We start from the raw sequence: 24,072 nt of genomic DNA on the forward strand, positions 1-24,072 counted from the left end.
TAATTTTTTGAGATGCACTAGTAGTATATGACCTATTGGCTTTTATGGGCCCAGGGCATTTTGCTGACTTAAATGATTTCATAGTTGATGTGCTTTACACTTTCTAGGGCATGCAAAAAAAAATAAAAAAAATACTGAGTCAATCTTTGTGCAATGCTGTTTTGTCTTCTCTTCCAGCCACACAGCTTTTTCCCCCATGAAGCCATTTTCATGTAAGGATCCTCTAGTGTTGATTCAGTACTGGACTGAAGGGAATCCAGATGTGTGCAGTACGGGCCTGTTGCTCTGGGACTTTTAGCAGGAGGTTGCTTCTTCTTGCATCAGAAGACATGTAACCCCATTTCCCCAGAGAAAACTCTCAACACTACTATGTGCATGTACGAGTGAAAGAGTAGAGCTCAATGTACAATATCCTTGTCACCTTTTCAAATAAAATAATGAAATAGGGATGTCATTTATTTGCTATATTGTCTATATAACTGTCTATTTCAATTATACTGATTACATTGAAAATAAAAACTCATTCATATACATGGTCCAGCAACATTTCACTTTCAGCTTCTCCTCATCCATTTTAGTTGAGTTTATAGAATCAGGGCGAATTAATTCAGTAACCAACCATGGTTTTGGTCTTCTCAGACAAAAGAATGCATCAGAGGAAATGAAGTGGTGCATAAGTGAAGTTGCTTTCAACCAATAGTGTGGTCAGTGGGCGGAGCTATGCTAATTTCTCTTCAAAGCAGATGCTAGTGTATGAACAGCTGGAGGATGAAGTGTAGTAAAGCATTGGAAGACACAGAGCTGCTGATTGTCCTGTCTTGTTCAACATTTCATCATCAGGTGAGGTTTAAATCTTAATTACAGGGTTTTAAAAAAAATTACTGATTATGTGTTTGTAAAGTAGCAGCATAGTCAGCAAACGCTTGTGACTTTATAGCTCAGTCTTAATGTGGATACAGTTTATTCAAAATGGAATTATGCATAATAAATGTGTCTTATAGTATTCATGGCCAAACTACGTTTCATACTCAGAGTTCTGCCCATATGAATGGAGCTTGGTTTTTGTAATGTCTTAGTCTTGACATGCTTTAAAGCTACTTATTTTAGATCCATGATTGTGAAAGGAATGTTGCCACCTTCCAGACTGGAAAAAATCTTGATGCAGAGTTTCTCTTTTTTTTAGGCAGCATTCCTGTCCACCAGTTAGAAACTGGTATTCAGGCTGTTATGGTAATGGACATAGTATTGACCAATAGTTGAAATAAGTCACCAAGTATTAATATATTTGCTGGAAAAACATTCAGGATAGAAGAAGGCTGAGGACATGAAAGAAACCATATATATATATATATATATATATATATATATATATATATATATATATATATATGGTTTCTATAAAGCCTGAATCCATAGGCAATTATTTATTTAGATATTACAACAGTGCTCAAATTGATGGCCTTGGACTTTGCGACACTTGTGTATATGCTGAATACAAGAACGTTGAATGTTTCTTAATGTATCTGAACTGATGTTGTTCCATCAGATAAGTAATAAAAGCAAATTAATAATTGCCTGTGGATCTGGACTTTTGGGACACCTTGTATATATACTCTTGTGCTTTGTCTAATTTTTACTGCATTCACTATATATATTTTTAACTGGTGCATATTTGTCTCTGTTAATCTGTTGGTCATATGTAATTGTAGGAAAAGGGCATATGACAAATAATGTAATATTCTTGTTAATTATTTTAAGAGTTTCTCTTTCACTCGGTTTTATTTAAAATGGCTTTATTGTGCTTCACAAGGCTTTATAAAGTGCTGATGATGATGCAAAATGTCTCTTCATTCACATCATCTTCTCATGTAAAGTTGATGTAAATCATCTCAATAACTGCAGACCACAGCCACTTGTGTAAATTGTCTTACTTTGGTCTTTATTGTATAACTAAACATCATGAATACCAGTGCACTTTTTATTTGTTGATCATTTCTTCGACTGGGTGAGGTTCTCTCCAGCATTATATTGTTAATCTGAAGAAGATCTCAAAGAGAGTTGGGGAAATCACATTTAACCCCGAATTAAAACATATTTTTCAGTAACTACTTTGAGCTAAAATGAAACTAATAGAAAAGGTACAATATATGGCCAAAAGTATGTGGACACCTGACCATACTTGTACGTGCCCATCCCAAAACTCCATGGGCATTAACACAGAGTTGGTCCCCTTTGCTCCACTCCACTCTCCTGGGAAGGCTTTTCACTAGATTTTGGAACATGGCTGTAGGGATTTGCCCATTCATCCACAAGAGTATGAGTGAGGTCAGGTACTGATGTTGGGTGAGGAAGCCTGGGGTGCAGTCAAAGTTCCAGTTCATCCCAAAGTGGGGTTGAGGTCAGGATTCAGGCCACTCGAAAGCTTCCATGTTATCCCTGGCAAACGATATTTACATGGCGCTTGCTTTGTGCACAGGGGCTTTGTCATGCTGAAACAGGTTTGGGCCGCTTGGTTCCAGTAAAGGGAAATCTCAATTCTACAGCATTCAAAGACATTCTATATATTTAAGCGCTTGTATCTTTGTGGCAACTGGTTGGGAAAGACCCACAGGGGTGTGATGGTCAGGTGTCCACATACTTTTGGTCACATAGTGTTTATATTTGCAAAAGCGAGTAATGTTAATCTAGACACTGACAGCTTCTAGGTGTTTAAGGGATGATGTGTAGAAATAAGCATTATTTCTGTACCAAGAACATACAAATCATTAAAGAAACATGTACCAGTCAAAATTAAGACACCTTAGGGAACAGGTACCGTAAAGGCCCCGTTCTGTTTATTTCCTCTATCAGACCAAGCATTTATGTATGTTTGCCAAAAAACATAATGGTTTACTGCTCCATGGTTCTCATAAACATTATGAGGTACTTATCTCCTCTCTGTCTCAGTCATATTTCTGTACCAGCATTGTAGATGTATGTATTTCATATGCAAATGGAAGTCTAGGTTGCTATTTCTGGCCAAGTTTAGTTTCTCATCTCATCTGTGTCTCTAAGGAGCTGAACGTTTGATACCTGAAATTAATGTTCTGTCTGCTGATTTCAAATGACAGACATAAGTAATCTATAATTAATATTTTTATGCTATAAAATCAACATTTTTTTTTCAAAATTAGCCAAATTGATCCACTGATATCCAATTATTAATTCTGACATCATGCCTTTCAGGTCTTTCAAACTATACACAAGAACATACCAAAACAATCGCTAATATTATTCAGGATAAACCCTTCCACTATGTAGTCCATTAGATTATATTAATTTATTACTGATGAGTCACTATGGCCTGGCCAATACTTTTACTGTTTATGTAAAATGCTTTCACCACTAGTTTAGTTTATGCACTACAGGAGATGCAGGAGAGGCAATGATGAAACTGTTTTTTTTTTTTCTTTTTTTGGTGGTACTAAGGCAATGATATTCCTATGACAGTCCTAGTAATTAGCCTCCTCCTGCCCCACGGGAGAGAAACACTGTAGTGCTGAAGCGCCTGCATGTTTGCGCATCTCCTTTTCCACTCTGACCTTTGGGAAGTCTTCAGAAAAAGCAGTGCTGCTAAAGGCTATGAAATGGAGTTGAACAAAAAAAGTGCAAGGGTTAAATAACTGAGTGATAAAACCTCAAATATAGCTTGAGAGATGTAGGGAGATTGTTCAGATTACTGCATTGGTGCTACCAAGGCTTTCATTAAAACGAGTCATTAAAGAAGTTTATGCAACTTCTGTTAAAAAGGTTTCATTTTAATTCAAACTGAAGCTGTGCTTGTTGATATAGACTTTTGGAAAAAAAAACCTTACGTAAGGTGCTTGGGATATTTAAAGGTTCTTCGTTTTTGAAAGGGGTTTGACTTTCACCCATTTCTCATAGACAACACTGCTCTGTATAGCACCATGAATTATTTTTGCTGAGGAACAAGCTAAAGGACCTAAATAAGTGTACCTGTAGTATTACCAAATACTCATTTCAATATTATCATGTTGCAGTATACAAAAAAAAAGTAGGATTTTTAAATGAAATTTTCATTCAGTCAAACTATCATTTTTAAATTTTAATGCATTTATTTCCTTTCAAAATTACATGTTAAACTGTTTGAAAAGGAAAAAAACTATTTACCTTTGCTGAGACAGCACTATATTAAGATTTTAAAATATATTATAAGATTTTAAGCCGAGCCCAATGTATAACCTGTTTATGAATGTACTCTTTTGCTGATGCATTAGCAAATATGAGGAACTAAGATTTAAAGTGACAGATGTGGAGGTTTGTGATAGAGATCGCTTGTCAGAAAGACCACTTCCCTGAAGTTCTATTCATATCTGTATATTCTAACTGTTCCGTGTGAACATGCAGTCACCTGTGAAATAAATAGGCGCAAACATTTAGGCTCTACGCAGTGTAGGCCAGCATCTGCTTTATAAGGTAAGAGTGGTGCAAAATATGGATTCTTCTGGATTCCTCGAGCTCCTGGGTGCCAGGAGTGGGCGAGAGGGAAGCGGGCATTGCTGGGTCATGGGAACCGCAGCACTGTATCCGCTCACCATTGGGTTAGATTTACTAAAAATAGGCAAGGTCAAACATGTTTAATATGAGAGGCTGGAGGGAATCAGTGGTGGATGGCTCAGAGACTTTCTGCATCAGCAGATAAATTCTTTCAACGACATAATAGCCTCAGTGCAGAGAGGAACAAGTATAAATATAGGCATATACGTACATGCATGTGTGTGTGTGCGCACATATATATATATATATATATATATATATATATATATATATATATATATATATATATAAACACATACACCACATACACAACCAGTGAACCAGCATAATGGGTGTTGAAGGCTCATTGATTTACATGGCGCACAAAGGCTGGCCCAAATGGTTCAATCCCACAAAGTGCTGAAAAAGTTACTGCTGACACCTTTCTGTTTTAACCAGTATTAACTTTTTCAGCAGTTTGTGTTTCAGTAGCTTTTCTGTGGGATTGGACCATATGGGCTAGCCTTTGTGCCCCATGCGAATCAATGAGTTTTCGACACCCATGACCCTGTTGCCGGTTCACCGGTTGTCCTTCCTTGGAACACTTTTGGTAGGTACTAACCACTGCATACCGGGAACACCCCTCGAGATGTGTATTTTGGAGATGCTCAGACCCAGTCATGTAGCCATCACAATTTGGCCTCTGTCAAAGTCACTCAAATCCTTATGCTTACCCATTTTTCCTGCTTCCAACACATCAACTTCAAGAACTGACTGTTCTCTTGCTGGTTAATATATCCCACCCCTTGACAGGTGCCAGTGTAATGAGATTATCAAATGTCGTTTACTTCACCTGTTAGTGATCAGAATGTTATGGCTGATTCGTGTGTGTTAGATATGATGTTGCACGGTTCCGTGAAGATATGAAATTTATCTTCGAATGGTAAATGGATATATCACAAGTGAGTGAAGCAAACAAGTGAAAATATTTTCAACATGAGAAGTTAAACTTCATATCTTCATGCAACCATGTAATGTTCTTTATATTATATAGACACATCCACAAAAAAACCCTCAAGTTAAGCAAAATAATTTTAATTTTAAATCAGTTCGCCATTTTGGGCGGCACGGTGGTGTAGTGGTTAGCGCTGTCGCCTCACAGCAAGAAGGTCCGGGTTCGAGCCCCGTGGCCGGCGAGGGCCTTTCTGTGCGGAGTTTGCATGTTCTCCCCGTGTCCGCGTGGGTTTCCTCTGGGTGCTTTGGTTTCCCCCACAGTCCAAAGACATGCAGGTTAGGTTAACTGGTGACTCTAAATTGACCGTAGGTGTGAATGTGAGTGTGAATGGTTGTCTGCGTCTATGTGTCAGCCCTGTGATGACCTGGCGACTTGTCCAGGGTATTCCCTGCCTTTCGCCCGTAGTCAGCTGGGATAGGCTCCAGCTTGCCTGCGACCCTGTAACAGGATAAAGCGGCTAGAGATAATGAGATGAGATGAGACGTCAAGTCAGTGGGAAAACACTGGGAGTGACATCACTGGAGTGAAATATCGAAAATTATTATACATACAGGACACTTTTTAGATGGAATAAAAACATGTATTCAATTCCCTTCTAGCGGGTTTCATTCATTTGTTTTCATAGCATTCAATATTGTTAGCATATCGCTTATACTATGTGTATTACATCGCTCTACCCAATGGAGAATGAGCGTTGAATATGATTTATGATACTGCATGGTTGTCGAGACAACATGATGTCACACCTTGGAGACGTAAAACTTCCGCACTAGCGAGCGACTGACAATTTGTAAACAAACATGGCCGCCAGGTTTGCTTTGTGTTAAATACGGAAGATTTTGAGAGAATTTTGGAAGAGAAAGACGTGTTGAACACCCAAAAGGAATGTATAATAATAATAATAATAATAATGGCGGCACGGTGGTGTAGTGGTTAGCGCTGTCGCCTCACAGCAAGAAGGTCCGGGTTCGAGCCCCGTGGCTGGTGAGGGCCTTTCTGTGCGGAGTTTGCATGTTCTCCCCGTGTCCGTGTGGGTTTCCTCCGGGTGCTCCGGTTTCCCCCACAGTCCAAAGACATGCAGGTTAGGTTAACTGGTGACTCTAAATTGAGCGTAGGTGTGAATGTGAGTGTGAATGGTTGTCTGTGTCTATGTGTCAGCCCTGTGATGACCTGGCGACTTGTCCAGGGTGTACCCCGCCTTTCGCCCGTAGTCAGCTGGGATAGGCTCCAGCTAGCCTGCGACCCTGTAGAAGGATAAAGCGGCTAGAGATAATGAGATGAGATGAGATGAATAATATCGGCTGGCTTTTTTTCATGGTATATCAGATATACCACTCATCTTTGACTCGTTCAGTATCATGCTAGGTGAATGGAATATATCTGATATACCACTCAATGCTAGCCAACATTATTTAAATGTCACTCAGATCTGTGATGTATTTTGTATGAAAAATGCAAGTTTTTCAACATGAGAAGATAAACTTCATATCTTCAAGTCAACGTGTGATTTTTCTTTTTATCATATGGACAAATTCACAAAAAAAGTACCCAAATTTATCAAAACAATTAATCGATATCCTCACTAGTGACATATAGAGATTTATGTCACAGTTTTGGCTCATGTCCTGGATGTAGCTGGTACATATATACATATATAATGTGCACATGAATCCACTCATTTTCAATGGATGTCCACATAATAATTTAATTTTATGATGTTTGTACTCTGAACCCTTTCTGATGGACATGGTCCTATGTATTGTATGGTTCCACAGTACTGAAAAGCTTTAAAGGTTGTAAGGTTCTCAACTGAAGAATCCAGGTTTCAGATTTTAATGTGTTTTAGATTTAAGTACAGTACACTGAGAGATATTTAGTTCAGAAATATTAGATAATTGGGCAGCACGGTGCTGTAGTGGTTAGCGCTGTTGCCTCACAGCAAGAAGGTCTGGGTTCGAGCCCCATGACCGGCGAGGGCCTTTCTGTGCGGAGTTTGCATGTTCTCCCCATGTCCGCGTGGGTTTCCTCCGGGTGCTCCGGTTTCCCCCACAGTCCAAAGACATGCAGGTTAGGTTAACTGGTGACTCTAAATTGAGCGTAGGTGTGAATGTGAGTGTGAATGGTTGCCTGTGTCTATGTGTCAGCCCTGTGATGACCTGGCGACTTGTCCAGGGTGTACCCCGCCTTTCGCCCGTAGTCAGCTGGGATAGGCTCTAGCTTGCCTGCGACCCTGTAGAGCAGGATAAAGCGGCTACAGATAATGAGATGAGATGAGATGAGATGAGATGAGATATTAGATAATTCATCCATCTATCTCTCCCTCCCTTATACCACTTATCTGTCAGGGTCGTGAGGGAAGCTGGAGCCAATCCCAGCTGACTTCGGGTGATAGGCAGAGTACACTCTGGGCATGTTGTTAATCTATCGCAGGGCTAACACAGAGACAGACAGCCATTCACACTCACATTCACACCTACGGGCAATTTAGAGTGGTCAGTTAACCTAATGTGCATGTCTGAAGACTGTGCAAGGAAACCCATGCAGCCATGAGGAGGACATGCAAACTCCACACAGAAAGGCCCCAGTCGATCGGCAGGTTCGAACCCAGAACCTCCCTCCTGTGATGCGACAGTACTAACTGCATCACTGTGCCACCTTTATTAGGTCAACCATGAACTATAATTATGGATGTACTATTTTAGAAAAAAATGGGATGGTTAATGGTACTATCTTTCTAAAAGCATAACTTTTTTTCACTCTCTGACAGAGAAATTGTCTGCTGTAGGTTCTACATACAGCCCTTACACCCTTAAGGGATCGATATATGTATACTGTATGAATCACTGTGTATTTGTACAAATAGGTGCATAATAATTGCAAATAAACTATATAATTGCACTATTACAGTTCTTAACTAGGCTTCAAACATTAATTCAGTCATCTTCAGTCATGTGCTGTATTCCACACTGATGGTAACCTGAGCTCAGGATCAAACTGGGGACTCTAGACCTGTGTGGTAGCAGTCAGGGTGTGATTTGTCAAAAAAACAGAAGGGGGGATGGGTTTTTTTTTAATCATGAAACGTCACAAAATTAAGGTAACAATAGGCTAACAGCTTAATAACATCCGATGATATCAAATGAATAACACTAAATGAAAACGAACACTAAACCAGAGATAGTAAATTCATCTTCCTATCTCTCTGACTAAATACACAAACACTAACACAACAAAGTTCGCATTGCTTGTCGCGTTGCTGTGATGTTTCTCTCCCTCCGGATTAAATGGACAGTGACTCGAAAATCACTAAAATACATGAATACTAAATGAACAGTTTGCTCTGATGGCGCAGTTCACATTGTGCGCAGCTTTCCGATTTAAACTGTTTTTTTCTCATCCTTATACTTCCTGTTTCATGGACTGTAATGGATTTGCTTATTTAGTAATTTTAATACAGAATTTACTTTAAAATTATAATCAGACACTCCAACGCCCCCCCCCCCCCCCCAAAAAAAAAAAAAAAAAATCGGCCGTGAAAAAGGCGGCATCCGCCAAAAGGCGCGCTGTCACACACACTCACTTTCAAAATGACCCGAAGTGGCAGCTTTGATGTTCACGAATGTCCCCAGCAAATAGATACATTGTAGATAATAATAATATCTTTGCGTTCTGAGAATGCAAAGATATTGTTATTACAATGTATCTATTTGCTGGGGACGTTCGTGAACATCAAAGCTGCCACTTCGGGTCATTTTGAGTGCAATGTAGACCATAGAAAACTGTGTCACAACATGCCTGTCATGTCAACTTTTTTTTTGGTTTGTTTGTTTTATTGATGGGGTTGTCCCCGAGGATTTTTTTTCAGCAGAGATAAAAACCAGAGGGGGGGGGATGATCCCCCCCAGCAAATCGCACCCAGGTAGCAGTGATACCTGCTGCACCACCATGTCCCCTGAGGGTTCAAACACCAACTTATAAATTGCTGAAGTTAACTACAGTGGAGTTTCTATATTATTAAGCACTGAGTTTTACCACCCAACACTAATCCATCACTTAGTACCCTCTTAGAGAAAAAAGTTAATTCTGCAAGGGATTCTGTGTTTGTTCCTCTGAGGAAACCTTTAAAGATTTTATGTCGAACCCTATATTTGAGGGTTCCCTATCAGAGTGTGGGTTTCAAATGGAATTTGTTCTTAGAAAGCTAAGAATTGAAGCCTGTGTAGATTAACTGTGTGTGTATAATTTCTGCCTGATACAGTTTCCAAGAGACACATCTCTCTCTCTCTCGCGCTCTCTCTCTCTCTCTCTCTTTCTTTGCTGGCTGCAGTCTCTCAGTGTGCATACTTACTCTCGAACCCTTTCAGATCCATTGTTTATGTACAGTTTGCTCATGGGAGAACAGGGGGCGGACAGGAACTAAACCCAAACTGAGACATGCTGTTATTTTAATGGTGGCTGCAGCCCCGTCTGCTGAACTCCTTTAAATGGAGATCACATATATTTAACCTAAGCCCAGTGGAAATGTGAACACACACTTGGATAGCTCAGACTTTGGGGGTGTTAGTTTGCACTAACTTTAGTCCCCTTTGTCTCTCAGGGGGCTACATAAACACCCGCCTATCCTGGGCAGGGGGGCACTGGGACCAGTTGCATCATGACCAAACACCATTTCCCATCCAGTTAGTTACAAAACATACAAACAGTATAGTACTATGTGCCTGTGTGTCAAGATAAGACATATAGGACTGAGTAATATTGAATTTTCCATGTGTATTAAATAATATTTCTGTTATACTCAAGTAAAAGATTACTGGAAATGTTCAGGTTCAGTTTTTCCAAAAGCATCACAATATAGATGGAATGTGATGGTTGCGTTATCATTGAATAATGATTTTGGGAAACTCAGCCCAACTTTAATAACTTATTGAATTTACTCGACATCAAACAGGACACCAAAAAAAATCTGAGCTAAGCTGTGATATTTTTTTCAGAACCATTCTCTGGAAAAGAACATCATGGGGCGAAAGAAAATACAAATCTCACGGATTCTTGACCAACGTAACCGTCAGGTATGTCTGTATGTATTACTGATTCTCATGGTTGATGGCCCTTGTGCCATCTTTCCTTTCACTGAGATCTTACACACATAAATAGTCCAAGGCAAAAGTTTTCACCCTCGTAGTATACATATTTATTCTACTCTTAATATTTTGAACATACTGTACATATTTTGAACTGATGATAATGAAGGAACATTTGTGTAATCTGGTAAACACACAAAATGTCTTGGTATAAATTACGTTTCTTTGTCTTTATTTTGTTCTAAATGTATGTAAACATTTGCACTAGACTGAAGAGCCTCTTAAGTGTAATCTAGTTTCTATTTTGGCATGAATTCAAATGTAATTTAAGAGTTTGTACTGTAACTTCTAGGGAACTTTAGATTCCCTACATAACTCACTTAAAGTTGGAAGTTGAGCCCTGAGAGCTGTTAGAGATTCTCCTCAGCAGCAGTATTATGTGAGCCAGGCCTTCATAAAACCGAAAAGCTCTGTGACCCCCTGTCTGTGATTTCTTTAGGTGACATTCACCAAGCGAAAGTTTGGCCTGATGAAAAAGGCCTATGAGCTGAGTGTGCTGTGTGACTGTGAAATTGCTCTCATCATCTTCAACAGCACCAATCGTCTCTTCCAATATGCCAGCACTGACATGGACAAAGTGCTCCTCAAATACACTGAGTACAGCGAGCCTCATGAGAGCCGCACCAACACTGACATACTGGAGGTATACACACAGCCTGTCCTGAACATTTCCCTTTGCAAATATATGCAGTAGTGTATAAAAGTCTTAGGCACATGTAAAAAAAAAAAAATGCTGTAGACCAAAAATGGCTTAAAAATAATAAAATGAAATGTTTCAACATGAAAAAATACTATAAACAGCAGTAAGCCATAATCAATGAAACAATTTCAATATTTGGTGTGAGACGACCCTTTGCTTTAAAAAAAAAAATAGTATTCTCAGGTACAGTGAGTGCAGTTTTATAAGGAAATGAGCTGTAGGTTTTACTGAGCATCTTGCAGAACCAGCCACAGTTCTTCTGGACACTTTGTCACACTTGCTTCTTAATTTTGCAGTAAAACCCAACAGCCTTCATTATGTTTTCTTTTTAATCTGAAAAGTGCTCTCATGTAATATACTGCTCAGATCCAACCTTTTTTCTGTAACTTTTAATTTTGTGCTGGAAAGTGAACGTTTGGACTCTAAAATGTTTTTGTACTGATTCGATAATGTAGAAGTCATAAAATAGAAATCTATAACAAAGTTTGTATGAAAAAAAAGTGTGCCTAAGACTTTTGCATAGTACTCTGTGTGTGTGTGTGTGTGTGTGTGTGTGTGTGTGTGTGTGTGTGTGTGTGTGTGTGTGTGTGTAAACATAATATTACATCGACGCAAGTGTTTTATTGGGAAATACAACACTCATATTTTCGATACGAGCTACATCTGGGGCATGGAGATCCAAAACTGTGACATAAATCTCTATATGTCACTTGTGAGGAAATCGATGAATTGTTTTGATAAATTTGGGTACTTTTTGTTCGTGAATGTGTCTATATAATAAAAAGAAAATCACAAGTTGGCTTGAAGATATTATGTTTATCTTCTCATGTTGAAAAATTCATATTTTTCATACAAAATACATCGTAGATCTGAGTGACATATTTCCTAATATTTCACTTCAATGATGTCACTCCCAGTGTTCTGTTGATTTGGCGCGCATTGTCAAAATGGCAACCCAGTTCAAAATTAAAATTATTTTGATTAACTTGCATATTTTTTGTGGATGTGTCCATGTAATATAAAGAACTTTACACAGTGGTGCAAAGATATGAAGTTAATCTTCTCGTATTGAAAAATATTTCACTCAATCGCTTCGCTCACTTGTGATATATCGTCGGCTGTCCATTGCTAGCGATGATGACTGCTTCATAAGGATGCACAGAAATGCAGATCGGCCATGAGGCCCTCACCAGAGAGGCAGAGCCGTCTGCAGTGGTGGCATGAACAGCCTGGCCAAGCTGCCACGGAACATCTGGGCTTGTGAGCTCTCGCATACTATTCTCCTCTCCTAACAAAGCGCCTTGCACAGTAAGGTAAGACAAACGATGTCGTGCCCCCATGGTGTTGTCTCTCTGGACCTCCAGACCTGATGCCAAGTGGTGCACAAAAGTGCCACAGACCTGATGGGTATGGAAGTTGCCCCGCAGTGACAAGTGATTTGCCGATTGATGCCATCCATTGGCCATTTGAGTGGCTCTTCCACATGCCATCTGGTGGTGTGCTATTGACCCTGTTGGGTTCATCTACCACACTGCACCATAAAGAACCCTGCTGCCAGCACCTTATTGGTGATGTACTCTTTAACCCCATACAGTGCCTTGAAAAAGTATTCATACCCCTTGAACTTTTTCACATTTTTCCACCTTACAACCATGAACTTAAAAGTTTTTTATTGAGATTTTATGTGATAGACCAACACAGAGTAGCACATAATTGTGAAGTGAAATGAAAATGATAAATGGTCTTCAAAATTTTAAACAAATAAAAATCTGAAAAATGTGGTGTGCATTAGTATTCAGCCCCCCTGCGTCAATACTTTGTAGAGCCACCTTTTGCTGCAATTACAGCTGCAAGTCTTTTGTGGTATGTCTCTACCAGCTTTGCACATCTAGACACTGAAATTTTTGCCCATTCTTCTTTGCAAAATAGCTCAAGCTCAGCCAGATTGGATGGAGAGCGTCTGTGAACAGCAATTTTCAAGTCTTGCCACAGATGCTCAATGGGATTTTGGTTTGGACTTTGACTGGGCCATTCTAACACATGAATATTCTTTGATCTAAACCATTCCATTGTAGCTCTGGCTGTATGTTTAGGGTCATTGTCTTGCTGGAAGGTGAATCTCCTTCCCAGTCTCAAGTCTTTTGCAGCCTCCAACAGGTTTTCTTCCAGGATTGCCCTGTATTTGGCTCCATCCATCTTCCCATCAACTCTGACCAGCTTCCCTGTCCCTGCTGAAGAAAAGCATCCCCATAGCATGATGCTGCCGCCACCATGTTTCACAGTGGGGATGGTGTGTGCAGGGTGATGAGCAGTGTTAGTTTTCCGCCACACATAGCGCTTTGCATTTAGGCCAAAAAGTTCAACTTTGGTCTCATCTGACCAAAGCACCTTCTTCCACATGTTTGCTGTGTCCCCTACATGGCTTCTGGCAAACTGCAAATGGGACTTCTTATGCCTGTCTTTCAACAATGGCTTTCTTCTTGCCACTCTTCCAAAAAGGCCAGATTTGTGGAGTGTACGACTTATAGTTGTCCTATGCACAGATTCTCCCACCTGAGCTGTGGATTTCTGCAGCTCCTCCAGAGTGATCATGGGCCTCTTGGCTGCTTCTCTGACCAGTGCTCTCCTTGCTCGCTCTGTCAGTTTAGGTGGACGGCCATGTCTTGGTAGGTTTGCAGTTGTGCCATACTTTTTCCATTTTTGAATGATGGATTGAACAGTGCTTCTTGAGATGTTCAGAGCTTGGGATATTTTTTTATAACCTAACCCTGCTTTAAACTTCTCCAGAACTTTATCCCTGACCTGTCTGGTGAGTTCTTTGGTCTTCATGATGCTGTTTGTTCTTCAGTGTTCTCTAACAAACCACTGAGGCCTTCACAGAACAAGTGTATTTATGCTGAGAGTAAGTTACACACAGTAGGACTCTATTAACTAATTAGATGACTTCTGAAGGCAATTGATTGCACTGGATTGTATTTAGAGGTATCAGAGTACAGGGGGACAGCACGGTGGTGTAGTGGTTAGCACTGTCGCTTCACAGCAAGAAGGTCCGGGTTTGATCCCCGTGGCCGGCGAGGGCCTTTCTGTGCGGAGTTTGCATGTTCTCCCTGTGTCCGCGTGGGTTTCCTCCGGGTGCTCCGGTTTCCCCCACAGTCCAAAGACATGCAGGTTAGGTTAACTGCTGACTCTAAATTGACCGTAGGTGTGAATGTGAGTGTGAATGGTTGTCTGTGTCTATGTGTCAGCCCTGTGATGACCTGGCGACTTGTCCAGGGTGTACCCCGCCTTTCGCCCGTAGTCAGCTGGGATAGGCTCCAGCTTGCCTGCGATCCTGTAGAAGGATAAAGCGGCTAGAGATAATGAGATGAGATGAGAGTACAGGGGGCTGAACACTAATGCACACCACATTTTTCAGATTTTTATTTATTTAAAATTTTGAAGACCATTTATCATTTTCATTTCACTTCACAATTATGTGCTACTCTGTGTTGGTCTATCACATAAAATCTCAATAAAAAACTTTTAAGTTCATGGTTGTAAGGTGGAAAAATGTGAAAAAGTTCAAGGGGTATGAATACTTTTTCAAGGCACTGTAGCTGGAACCCAGGCAGGTGCTACCACTCTGGGTCAGAGCAGACCTGGGAGCAATGGTGATTAAGGGGTAGCTCCACTTTCCCCAATACTCAAGTCTTCCCAGACCTGAGACTCACCACCGGTTTCAGTTTAAAGTCATACCCAGGACTAACTCGTGATATATATTCACCACTCAAAGATAAACTTCATATCTTTGTGCCACCGTTTAATATATAAGGTGTGTTGTTATAGGAAAATAGTCAACTCCAAAGTTGATAAATTTCCTATACTAGCACATTCCAGAATGTTTCATTCCACTTACACCTCAGAAATTTGGATGTGTTAACAAGTACTAAAGTTCATTAAACAATGACGTACTTATTTTTATAGTTACATGTAATGCTGTGGAGTGTCTGTGAAACAAGTTAATTCCTATTATCACTTATGATACAATAGCTATAAACAATTGTTTTCTGACCTGACTCGTTTTTTTTCCTGTCGACAATTTTAGCCATTGAGATAAATATAATAATAGAACGAGTGCATTTATATAAGCCTTGCTGCCAGAACTACTGTCAGAGCTGTGATTATAGAAACAGATTAGTATCAAGAGTTCAACACCACTGTGGTATGACACATTCAAAAACTAAATGAGATCTAAAATGAAATCTAACCACTAATGAATTTGCTATATATCATGAAAATTACTATGAATCATGTCTTTTTAATATTTTATGTAACTTTCAAGACTAGATTCCAAGAGTGTGCCAGTTTCAATAGATATTTAGTCTGGATTTAAGGTATATAATTTATGATTATCACTATCACCCAGATTACATGCATTGGCTGCTATACATGACTCATGGTTGTACTCATAGTAGTAGGTGCATTTGTTATTAAATTATTCACAGTGAACAAAAAATCCAGTCACCTGGATGCACTACTACAGGATGTTTCACATGGCCTGGGAGACTGAAAACCTTCACAGATACACAGTACACATGAGCTTACACACATGACAGCTGTGTGTCTGTTATGGCAATTCATGAATGTTTTTTTTTAATTAAATGTTATTGGAGAACTTAAAATCACAATACAACACTGAGATACTTGTTGTTGTGTATGTGTAATCTGTAATTTAAACATTTTTTTTCCTTTTTTTTTTCCTGTCTTCGATTCACTGATGGCGGAAGACCTTACGTAGGAAAGGGTTGGGCCTGGAGGGAGCTGAACTTGACCAAGAGGACAGCATGCAGACCGGCCAGGAGAAATACCTGCTGAATGAGGGCATGGATCTCTCCATCTCCAGGCAACGTTTCTATGTCAGTATGGTCAAAAACAAAATTTTAATTCCGAAACCTGCTATATTTTTCATGCCTTGTTGTTGCTTATAAAACATCTCACTGATAAGTTTCTCTGTGGATGGAGAGCTTCAAAGAACATTTGTTCAACTTAAGATGATATTACAGTGGTGCTTGAAAGTTTGTGAACCCTTTAGAATTTTCTATATTTCTGCATAAATATGACCTAAAACATCATCAGATTTTCACACAAGTCCTAAAAGTAGATAAAGAGAACCCAGTTAAACAAATGAGACAAAAAAATATTATACTTTGTCATTTATTTACTGAGGAAAATGATCCAATATTACATATTATGTGAGTGGCAAAAGTATGTGAACTTTTGCTTTCAGTATCTGGTGTGACCCCCTTGTGCAGCAATAACTGCAAATCAACATTTCCGGTAACTGTTGATCAGTTCTGCACACCGGCTTGGAGGAACTTTAGCCCATTCCTGCGTACAGAACAGCTTCAAATCTGGAATGTTGGTGGCTTTCCTCACATGAACTGCTCACTTCAGGTTTTTCCACAACATTTCTATTGGATTAAGGTTAGGACATTGATTGGCCATTCCAAAACATTAACTTTATTCTTCATTAACCATTCTTTGGTAGAACGACTTGTGTGCTTAGGGTCGTTGTCTTGCTGCATGACCCACCTTCTCTTGAGATTCAGTTCATGGACAGATGTCCTGACATTTTCCTTTAGAATTCACTGGTAAAATTCAGAATTCATTGTTCCATCAATGATGGCAAGCCATCCTGGCCAAGATGCAGCAAAACAGGCCCAAATCATGACACTATCACCACCATGTTTCACAGATGGGATAAGGTTCTTATGCTGGAATGCAGTGTTTTCCTTTCTCCAAACATAACACTTCTCATTTAAACCAAAAAGTTCTATTTTGGTCTCATCCATCCACAAAACATTTTTCCAATAGCCTTCTGGCTTGTCCACATGATCTTGAGCAAACTGCAGACGTGCAGCAATGTTCTTTTTGGAGAGCAGTGGCTTTCTCCTTGCAACCCTGCCATGCACATCATTGTTGTTCAGTGTTCTCCTGATGGTGGACTCATGAACATTAACATTAGCCAATGTGAGAGAGACCTTCGGTTGCTTAGAAGTTACCCTGGGGTCCTTTGTGACCTTGCCGACTATTACACTCCTTGCTCTTGGAGTGATCTTTGCTGGTCGACCACTCCTGGGGAGGGTAACAATGGTCTTGAATTTCCTCCATTTGTACACAGTCTGTCTGACTGTGGATTGGTGGAGTCCAAACTCTTTAGAGATGGTTTTGTAACCTTTTCCAACCTGATGAGCATCAACAACGCTTTTTCTGAGGTCCTCAGAAATCTCCTTTTTTTGTGCCACGATACACTTCCACAAACATATGTTGTGAAGATCAGACTTTGATAGATCCCTGTTCTTTAAATAAAACAGGGTGTCCACTCACACCTGATTGTCATCCCACTGATTGAAAACACCTACTCTAATTTCACCTTCAAATTAACTGCTAATCCTAGAGGTTCACATACTTTTGCCACTCACAGATATGTAATATTGGATCATTTTCCTCAATAAATAAATGACAAAGTATAATATTTTTGTTTCATTTGTTTAACTGGGTTCTCTTTATCTACTTTTAGGACTTGTTTGAAAATCTGACGATGTTTTAGATCATATTTATGCAGAAATATAGAAAATTCTAAAGGGTTCACAAACTTTCAAGCACCACTGTATATCTTCAGTGAGTGTTAGACACGCTGTTCTCCCTTCACAGGCTCCCTCTATCCTTCCTTCAGAAGCTCAGATGCTAATGGGCATTGGCTGTGAGAATGGTTATCCATCAAACACAAATCTGGGCGCAAACCGACCTTCATCCTTCAAACCTCTGAGCTCTAGGCCTGGATCTGCTGGTCCTGCCGGAACTAACACACACTCCGCACTCATGGGCACACATGCAGGTGAAGAGAGAATGTTTATTAAATACCAACCTCTCACAAGTGCAATTTCATTTCCTGGAATTACAAGATTCAATACTAGAAATTAGCTGATAGCAAGTGTCTTTGACAAGCGGAGCTGGGAAAAAACCTCATACACCCTCATGCTGAGAAGCACTATTGTGATATTAGGTCACAAATAACTACTTACAGAACCTGTAAATGAATTTAAATGAATTTGTCAGATGATGCTCTGGGGCATCCCTGCTTTCTGTCCTTTACTTTACTGATGACTCTATTCATTGTCCCTCTTATAGTTTCATAATTTGTAAAATATCAACCCTAATATCATTTTTTGTCTCTATGTTCACCTGATAATTATAACTATCTGTGGAGCTCGTATGGATACTGGCATGCTTGCATCAACACTATGTACATAATAGTGAAGTATTAGGGTTTATAAACTCCAACACGTTTGCACTTTTCACACAGGAAGTATAGCTATGAAACAGCACCTCTTCACACTCACGCACACACACTCAAGAAATCACATGTGAAACAGTAGTTGAAGGCAGAGGTTGTGGTTTTGATGCAGACATTTGCACCTGCTGGACATCTTGAAGCAGCCTCCACATAACCCCCTCCACTGCTATTAGTAGTAAAGTACACTCATCCATGTGGTCATAGTTCACCTTTCAGTGCTGACTGAGGTGCTAAGTTTGGAAGATGGTTAGCTTGGACTTGAGTTTAACCTTTGAGATATTAAACCCATACACCGAGTTCTAAATGCAAGTTTAAATTCGTAAACATTGTTGTTGTTTTTTTATTCTGTAGTGCAAGTTGAATATGTCTAGGGTGCATTTGACACTTCTTGCTGGTACAACCATTTATACAGATGTGACTGAACAAGAAAGGTCAGCTGTTACAATGACTTCTCCTTTCGACAAGAGAGAGTGTGAGAGGTTTAGATGGTGGGTGGATAGGGGTGAGAAAGAAATTCACCCACATCTTGTTTTCACTTCCCATATGTTTGCGTGTGGGCGAAGGCTTTGGCTACTCGATGTTTTCCCATGGCAACCTGAGCCGAGCACTGGATATGAAGACCCCACCTCCGCTGAGTTTGAGTAACGATGGGCGGCGTGGGGAAGTCCACCCGGGAGTGGGTGTAACCCGTGGCAACCTGACCAATGCGGTAAGAGGTTGTGCTAAAGATGTTACACGCATAAAACATTCAGACATTTTATATATTTTTCCTGTGTGACTTTAGGGTTGCTGTCATGTAGCCATTTATTACTATTTATACCACAGTGCTTATTCGAATACATTATTGTTTCTATAGTAACAGCTCAGTCACATGGTGGACACACCACATAATCTAAGCCTAATAATAAACAGATTTGTAATTTAATAAAGATGTGATTATTAAGGGGCAGCACGGTGGTGTAGTGGTTAGCACTGTCGCCTCACAGCAAGAAGGTCCTGGGTTCGAGCCACGTGGCCAGCGAGGGCCTTTCTGTGTGGAGTTTGCATGTTCTCCCCGTGTCCGCGTGGGTTTCCTCCGGGTGCTCCGTTTTCCCCCCACAGTCCAAAGACATGCACGTTAGGCTAATTGGTAGCTCTAAATTGACCGTAGGTGTGAATGTGAGTATAAATGGTTGTCTGTGTCTATGTGTCAGCCCTGTGATGACCTGGCGACTTGTCCAGGGTGTACCCCGCCTCTCGCCCGTAGTCAGCTGGGATAGGCTCCAGCTTGCCTGCGACCCTGTAGAACAGGATAAAGCGGCTAGAGATAATGGATGTGATTATTAATATGGCAAAGTTTTCTGCAAAGAGATATTTATTAACATTTATGGAAGGAGATTCAGAGTCTTACAATGATAAGCTACAGTTGACTCTTCAAGACAGAGGGTCCTCCCTTATATGTTCCTATAAATCTATAAATGTAAGCCACATTTAGTTTCTTCACTTTGGTGCTTTAGTTTGCCCTATAGAGCTACAAGCCAAATTTTGCTAACAAGTTTGGAAACTCATCTCATCTCATTATCTCTAGCCGCTTTATCCTGTTCTACAGGGTCGCAGGCAAGCTGGAGCCTATCCCAGCCGACTACGGGCGAAAGGCGGGGTACACCCTGGACAAGTCGCCAGGTCATCACAGGGCTGACACATAGACACAGACAACCATTCACACTCACACCTACGGTCAATTTAGAGTCACCAGTTAACCTAACCTGCATGTCTTTGGACTGTGGGGGAAACCGGAGCACCCAGAGGAAACCCATGCGGACACGGGGAGAACATGCAAACTCCGCACAGAAAGGCCCTCGCCGGCCCCGGGGCTCGAACCTGGACCTTCTTGCTGTGAGGCGACAGCGCTAACCACTACACCACCGTGCCGCCAAGTTTGGAAACTTACAGCTGATAATTACATCTGATAAACTGTCTAAATCTGTGATGTGTCCTTTGCTCGTTGAGCCATGTCTATACATGAGAGCCATTTTTTTTTAATTGATGTAAGCAGTGGTATTACCTTTGCAGAGTAATTTACATTACATTACATTACATTACAATTTAATCAAAACACTTTCACTAAGACCTCTTTTTAACATTTGGAGTGGTGTGTGTATGATGAGTGAATTTGTCAAGTGAATTAATGGACTTGAGTAGTGCCTTACTGATTTTACATATATTTATATCATATATTTATATCATATATTTATAAAATGTTGCAAAGTAATGTTATTTTGTTAACTGCATAGTAGAGTAAGAGTTCATAAAACACCCATGGTTAGGTCAAAATATTGTGAACTGTCCAAAAAAAAAAAGTTGACTCCAGGGTTCTCATGGGTTATGGAATTTCTGGAATATCATGGAATCTTTTTTTTTTTTTTTTTTAAAGTCTATTTCAGACAGTCATAGGATTTGATGATTGTTTGGGCCAAGTCATGGAAGATCAGGGAATTTTGTTTATTGTATGTATAAATTTTAGCTGCCATTTATCAAAATGCAATATTTTCCATGCGCTATTTTTCTTTATTTCAGGTTATTTCACTATGTTTAAGCAGTGAAAACCTAAAGTTTTCTACTGAAAATGGCTGTGAACAACTAAAGCTTGCAGATTGATAGGGTTAAAATACTGGGGCTGGTTTTTGTCCGCTCAGCACAAAGGTGGCCTGTTTTTCTGTTCATTATAGGCCATGGAAATGAAGGCTGTGTCCGAAATCACTCACTCATTCACTACACCCTACTCACTATTTAGGGAATTCTATATAGAGGACTATATAGTGAGCTCATTGGTAAAATGGGGGGAAAAAAAACCCACTTTCGGACACTACTTCACCGTGCTGTTATTTATGTCATTACTGTCGCACAATTAAAACGTGCCAGATCAGTCGGCTGGTGGGTTTTCAAAATAACAAATACAGTACATGCATGTATTTTTGTGATAAATCCATATTATCCTGAGCGTATTTCCCACATTAATAAATACAAAGTACTTTGTGTCTGCTGCATCTTTCAGTTCTTTTAAATCAAGGCTGAATACTTTCTTCTTTGCCGCTGCCTTTTATTAAATCAAATTTGAGGCTTTTGATGAATTCTTCACTCTGCACTCTAACTTTTATTCTTGTATTTTATCTGTCTTATTCTATTTTAGCTTATTTTCTATTCACTTACTATTTTTAATTGTACTTGAATGTCCGTTTATAATGTGTTTCTTTCTCCGTCCATTCACGCCAACACACTTCTTTCAGTGTGACCGCAATGCATAATGGTATATATATTGCTTGGTTAGTGACCATCGGTTGTACACTACTTTTCACGATGCATTGTGAGATACTATGAGTCCACTAATAGGGTGTAATAATTCTCACTATACATTCGGACAGCACTACAAAATGGTGAACTCACTATATAGTCCACTATATAGTGAGTAGTGAGTGATTTCGGACACAGGGTAAGCTTTTTATTCAGTGAAAGTCAGGGAAAATCAGGGAATTTGACATTTGAGGGAATTGTACAGGATTGTACAAATATATTACTGACTAATACTGAGGCAAGAATTGCTTTCTGATTCTAGTGTGTAATAATTTAGACATGCAGACTGTATGATGCTACACTGCTTCCCTTACTTGTTAGCTGCATTAACCTCATATCTCCACTGCAAAACTAAAGTAGCTTTGGACCCTAAACGTCAGCTCTAGTAGATCGATCCTTTTAGTCCTTTAGGACATTAGCAGGCATTAAAAGATTGACACTCAAGCTTAGCCTTATTAGTGTTACTAAATACACTTGACATATCATTCTTCATCCCTAAAGTACTCTATTTGTTTTCTTTGTGTATCAGAGAGCGCTGTATCAGAGCATGCACTCTGGAGGCCACATGGTGGCCATGGGGAAGCCCTGGAATTATGGGACTTCAGGTAAACACTCAGCTCTCTTCAAATTAATCTTCACACCTTCTAAATTCTGCTCATCTTAACAGTAACGGTGTACTGTCTCTCTGTAAAGAGTTTTGCCACCCGGGATACGCAATGGGATTTCAGCGCGGCTCTGCAAACACCTGGCAGACTCTTACACAGCAGGAGCCTCAGCCATCTGCGATCCACACCGGGTGAGAGAGTGAGATTTTCACAGGAGTGCCGAGCAGAAAATACGTTGAATGTTTGAGTTAAGCCTGTGATAAGTGTTCATGTTGTATTTGTGTCTCCATGTACAGGATGTCTACAGGTGGAGGCTGTTCTTACTCTTCCCAAGGCTCCTCCCCCTCATCCCCACCTCTTTCCTCCCTCAACCTGAACATCAAATCAGAGCGCACCTCTCCTGAACACACAATCTCCCCGACCTCACCTTCTTCCCATCATTCACCAGTAGGTGGTCCTGACAGGATGAGCCGGCCGCCTCCAGGGCCGTACATGGCTGTGGACAGGCGGGAGAGTGAGTCAGATTTGAAGCACATGGAGGTTGGTGATGGCTGGCAGAGATAACGGCAAACGCATTGCTGTGTACACAGCAGGCCTTTTATTAGTTGGAATGTCAAACTGTGCAAAACTAGCTTTGATAAGAAAATACATGTCATAACAATCCCATTTCCAAAAGAAAAAAAGTTGGGACGCTGTATAAACTGTAAATAAAACCATAATTTGCAAAAAATAGAAACCCTATATTTTATTGAAAATAGTACAAAGACAACATATCAAATGTTGAAACTGAGAAATTTTATTGCTTTTTGAAGAATACATGCTCATTTTTATTTAATGCAAGCAACATGTTCCAAGGGGTAGTATGGTGGTGTAGTGGTTAGCACTGTCGCCTCACGGCAAGAAGGTTCTGGGTTCAAACCTCATAGTCGACGAGGGGCCTTTCTGTGTGGAGTTTGCATGTTCTCCCCGTGTCTGTGCGGGTTTCCTCCGGGTGCTCCGGTTTCCCCCACAGTCCAAAGACATGCAGGTAGGCTGCTAAATTGTCCCTTGATCAAGCTTGGAGAGGAATGGGCTCTGCCAAGTTTAAATGCCTTAGACAGACTTAGATAGACTGTTAAAATGTCATCAGTGGTGTCCCTACAGTCCTTGCTGGCTATGGGATGAAGAAGAGAACATTTTTCAAAAAAGTTGGGACGGGGCAACAAAAGACTGGAAAAGTTGTGTAATATTAAAAAAACAAACAACTAAATATGTTAATTGGCAACAGGTCAATGACATGATTGGGTATAAAAAGAGCATCCCAGAGAGGTGGAGTCTCTCAGAAATATAGATGAAAGAGACTGCATGGAGTTAGCGCTGTTGCCTCACAGCAAGAAGGTCCAGGTTCAAGCCCTGTGGCCGGCGAGGGT

The 24,072-nt window shown here is 40.2% G+C and overlaps 1 protein-coding gene across 1 annotated transcript; it reads left to right on the forward strand.

Annotated features, from left to right (window-relative positions):
- Window positions 1-798: 798 nt before the first annotated feature.
- Window positions 799-23,394, forward strand: mef2b (myocyte enhancer factor 2b). Its single transcript, XM_060940535.1, has 9 exons — window positions 799-840; window positions 10,543-10,620; window positions 11,132-11,335; window positions 16,159-16,287; window positions 18,086-18,269; window positions 19,292-19,437; window positions 22,588-22,663; window positions 22,752-22,854; window positions 22,960-23,394. The coding sequence occupies exons 2-9, from the start codon at window positions 10,567-10,569 to the stop codon at window positions 23,225-23,227; spliced, it is 1,164 nt and encodes a 387-aa protein (XP_060796518.1). The 5' UTR covers window positions 799-840; window positions 10,543-10,566; the 3' UTR covers window positions 23,228-23,394.
- Window positions 23,395-24,072: the final 678 nt, after the last annotated feature.

This window comes from Neoarius graeffei, chromosome 15 (genome assembly GCF_027579695.1).
Source record: "Neoarius graeffei isolate fNeoGra1 chromosome 15, fNeoGra1.pri, whole genome shotgun sequence".
Taxonomy (NCBI): Eukaryota; Metazoa; Chordata; class Actinopteri; order Siluriformes; family Ariidae; genus Neoarius; species Neoarius graeffei.

Excerpts from the sequence above, each read along its gene's own strand:
- mef2b (XM_060940535.1), top strand. The coding sequence starts at position 10,567 with ATGGGGCGAAAGAAAATACAAATCTCACGGATTCTTGACCAACGTAAC. Across the intron at positions 18,270-19,291 it reads ACTCATGGGCACACATGCAG|GCTTTGGCTACTCGATGTTT; the intron begins GTGAAGAGAGAA and ends GTGTGGGCGAAG. Across the intron at positions 22,664-22,751 it reads CTGGAATTATGGGACTTCAG|AGTTTTGCCACCCGGGATAC; the intron begins GTAAACACTCAG and ends CTCTCTGTAAAG.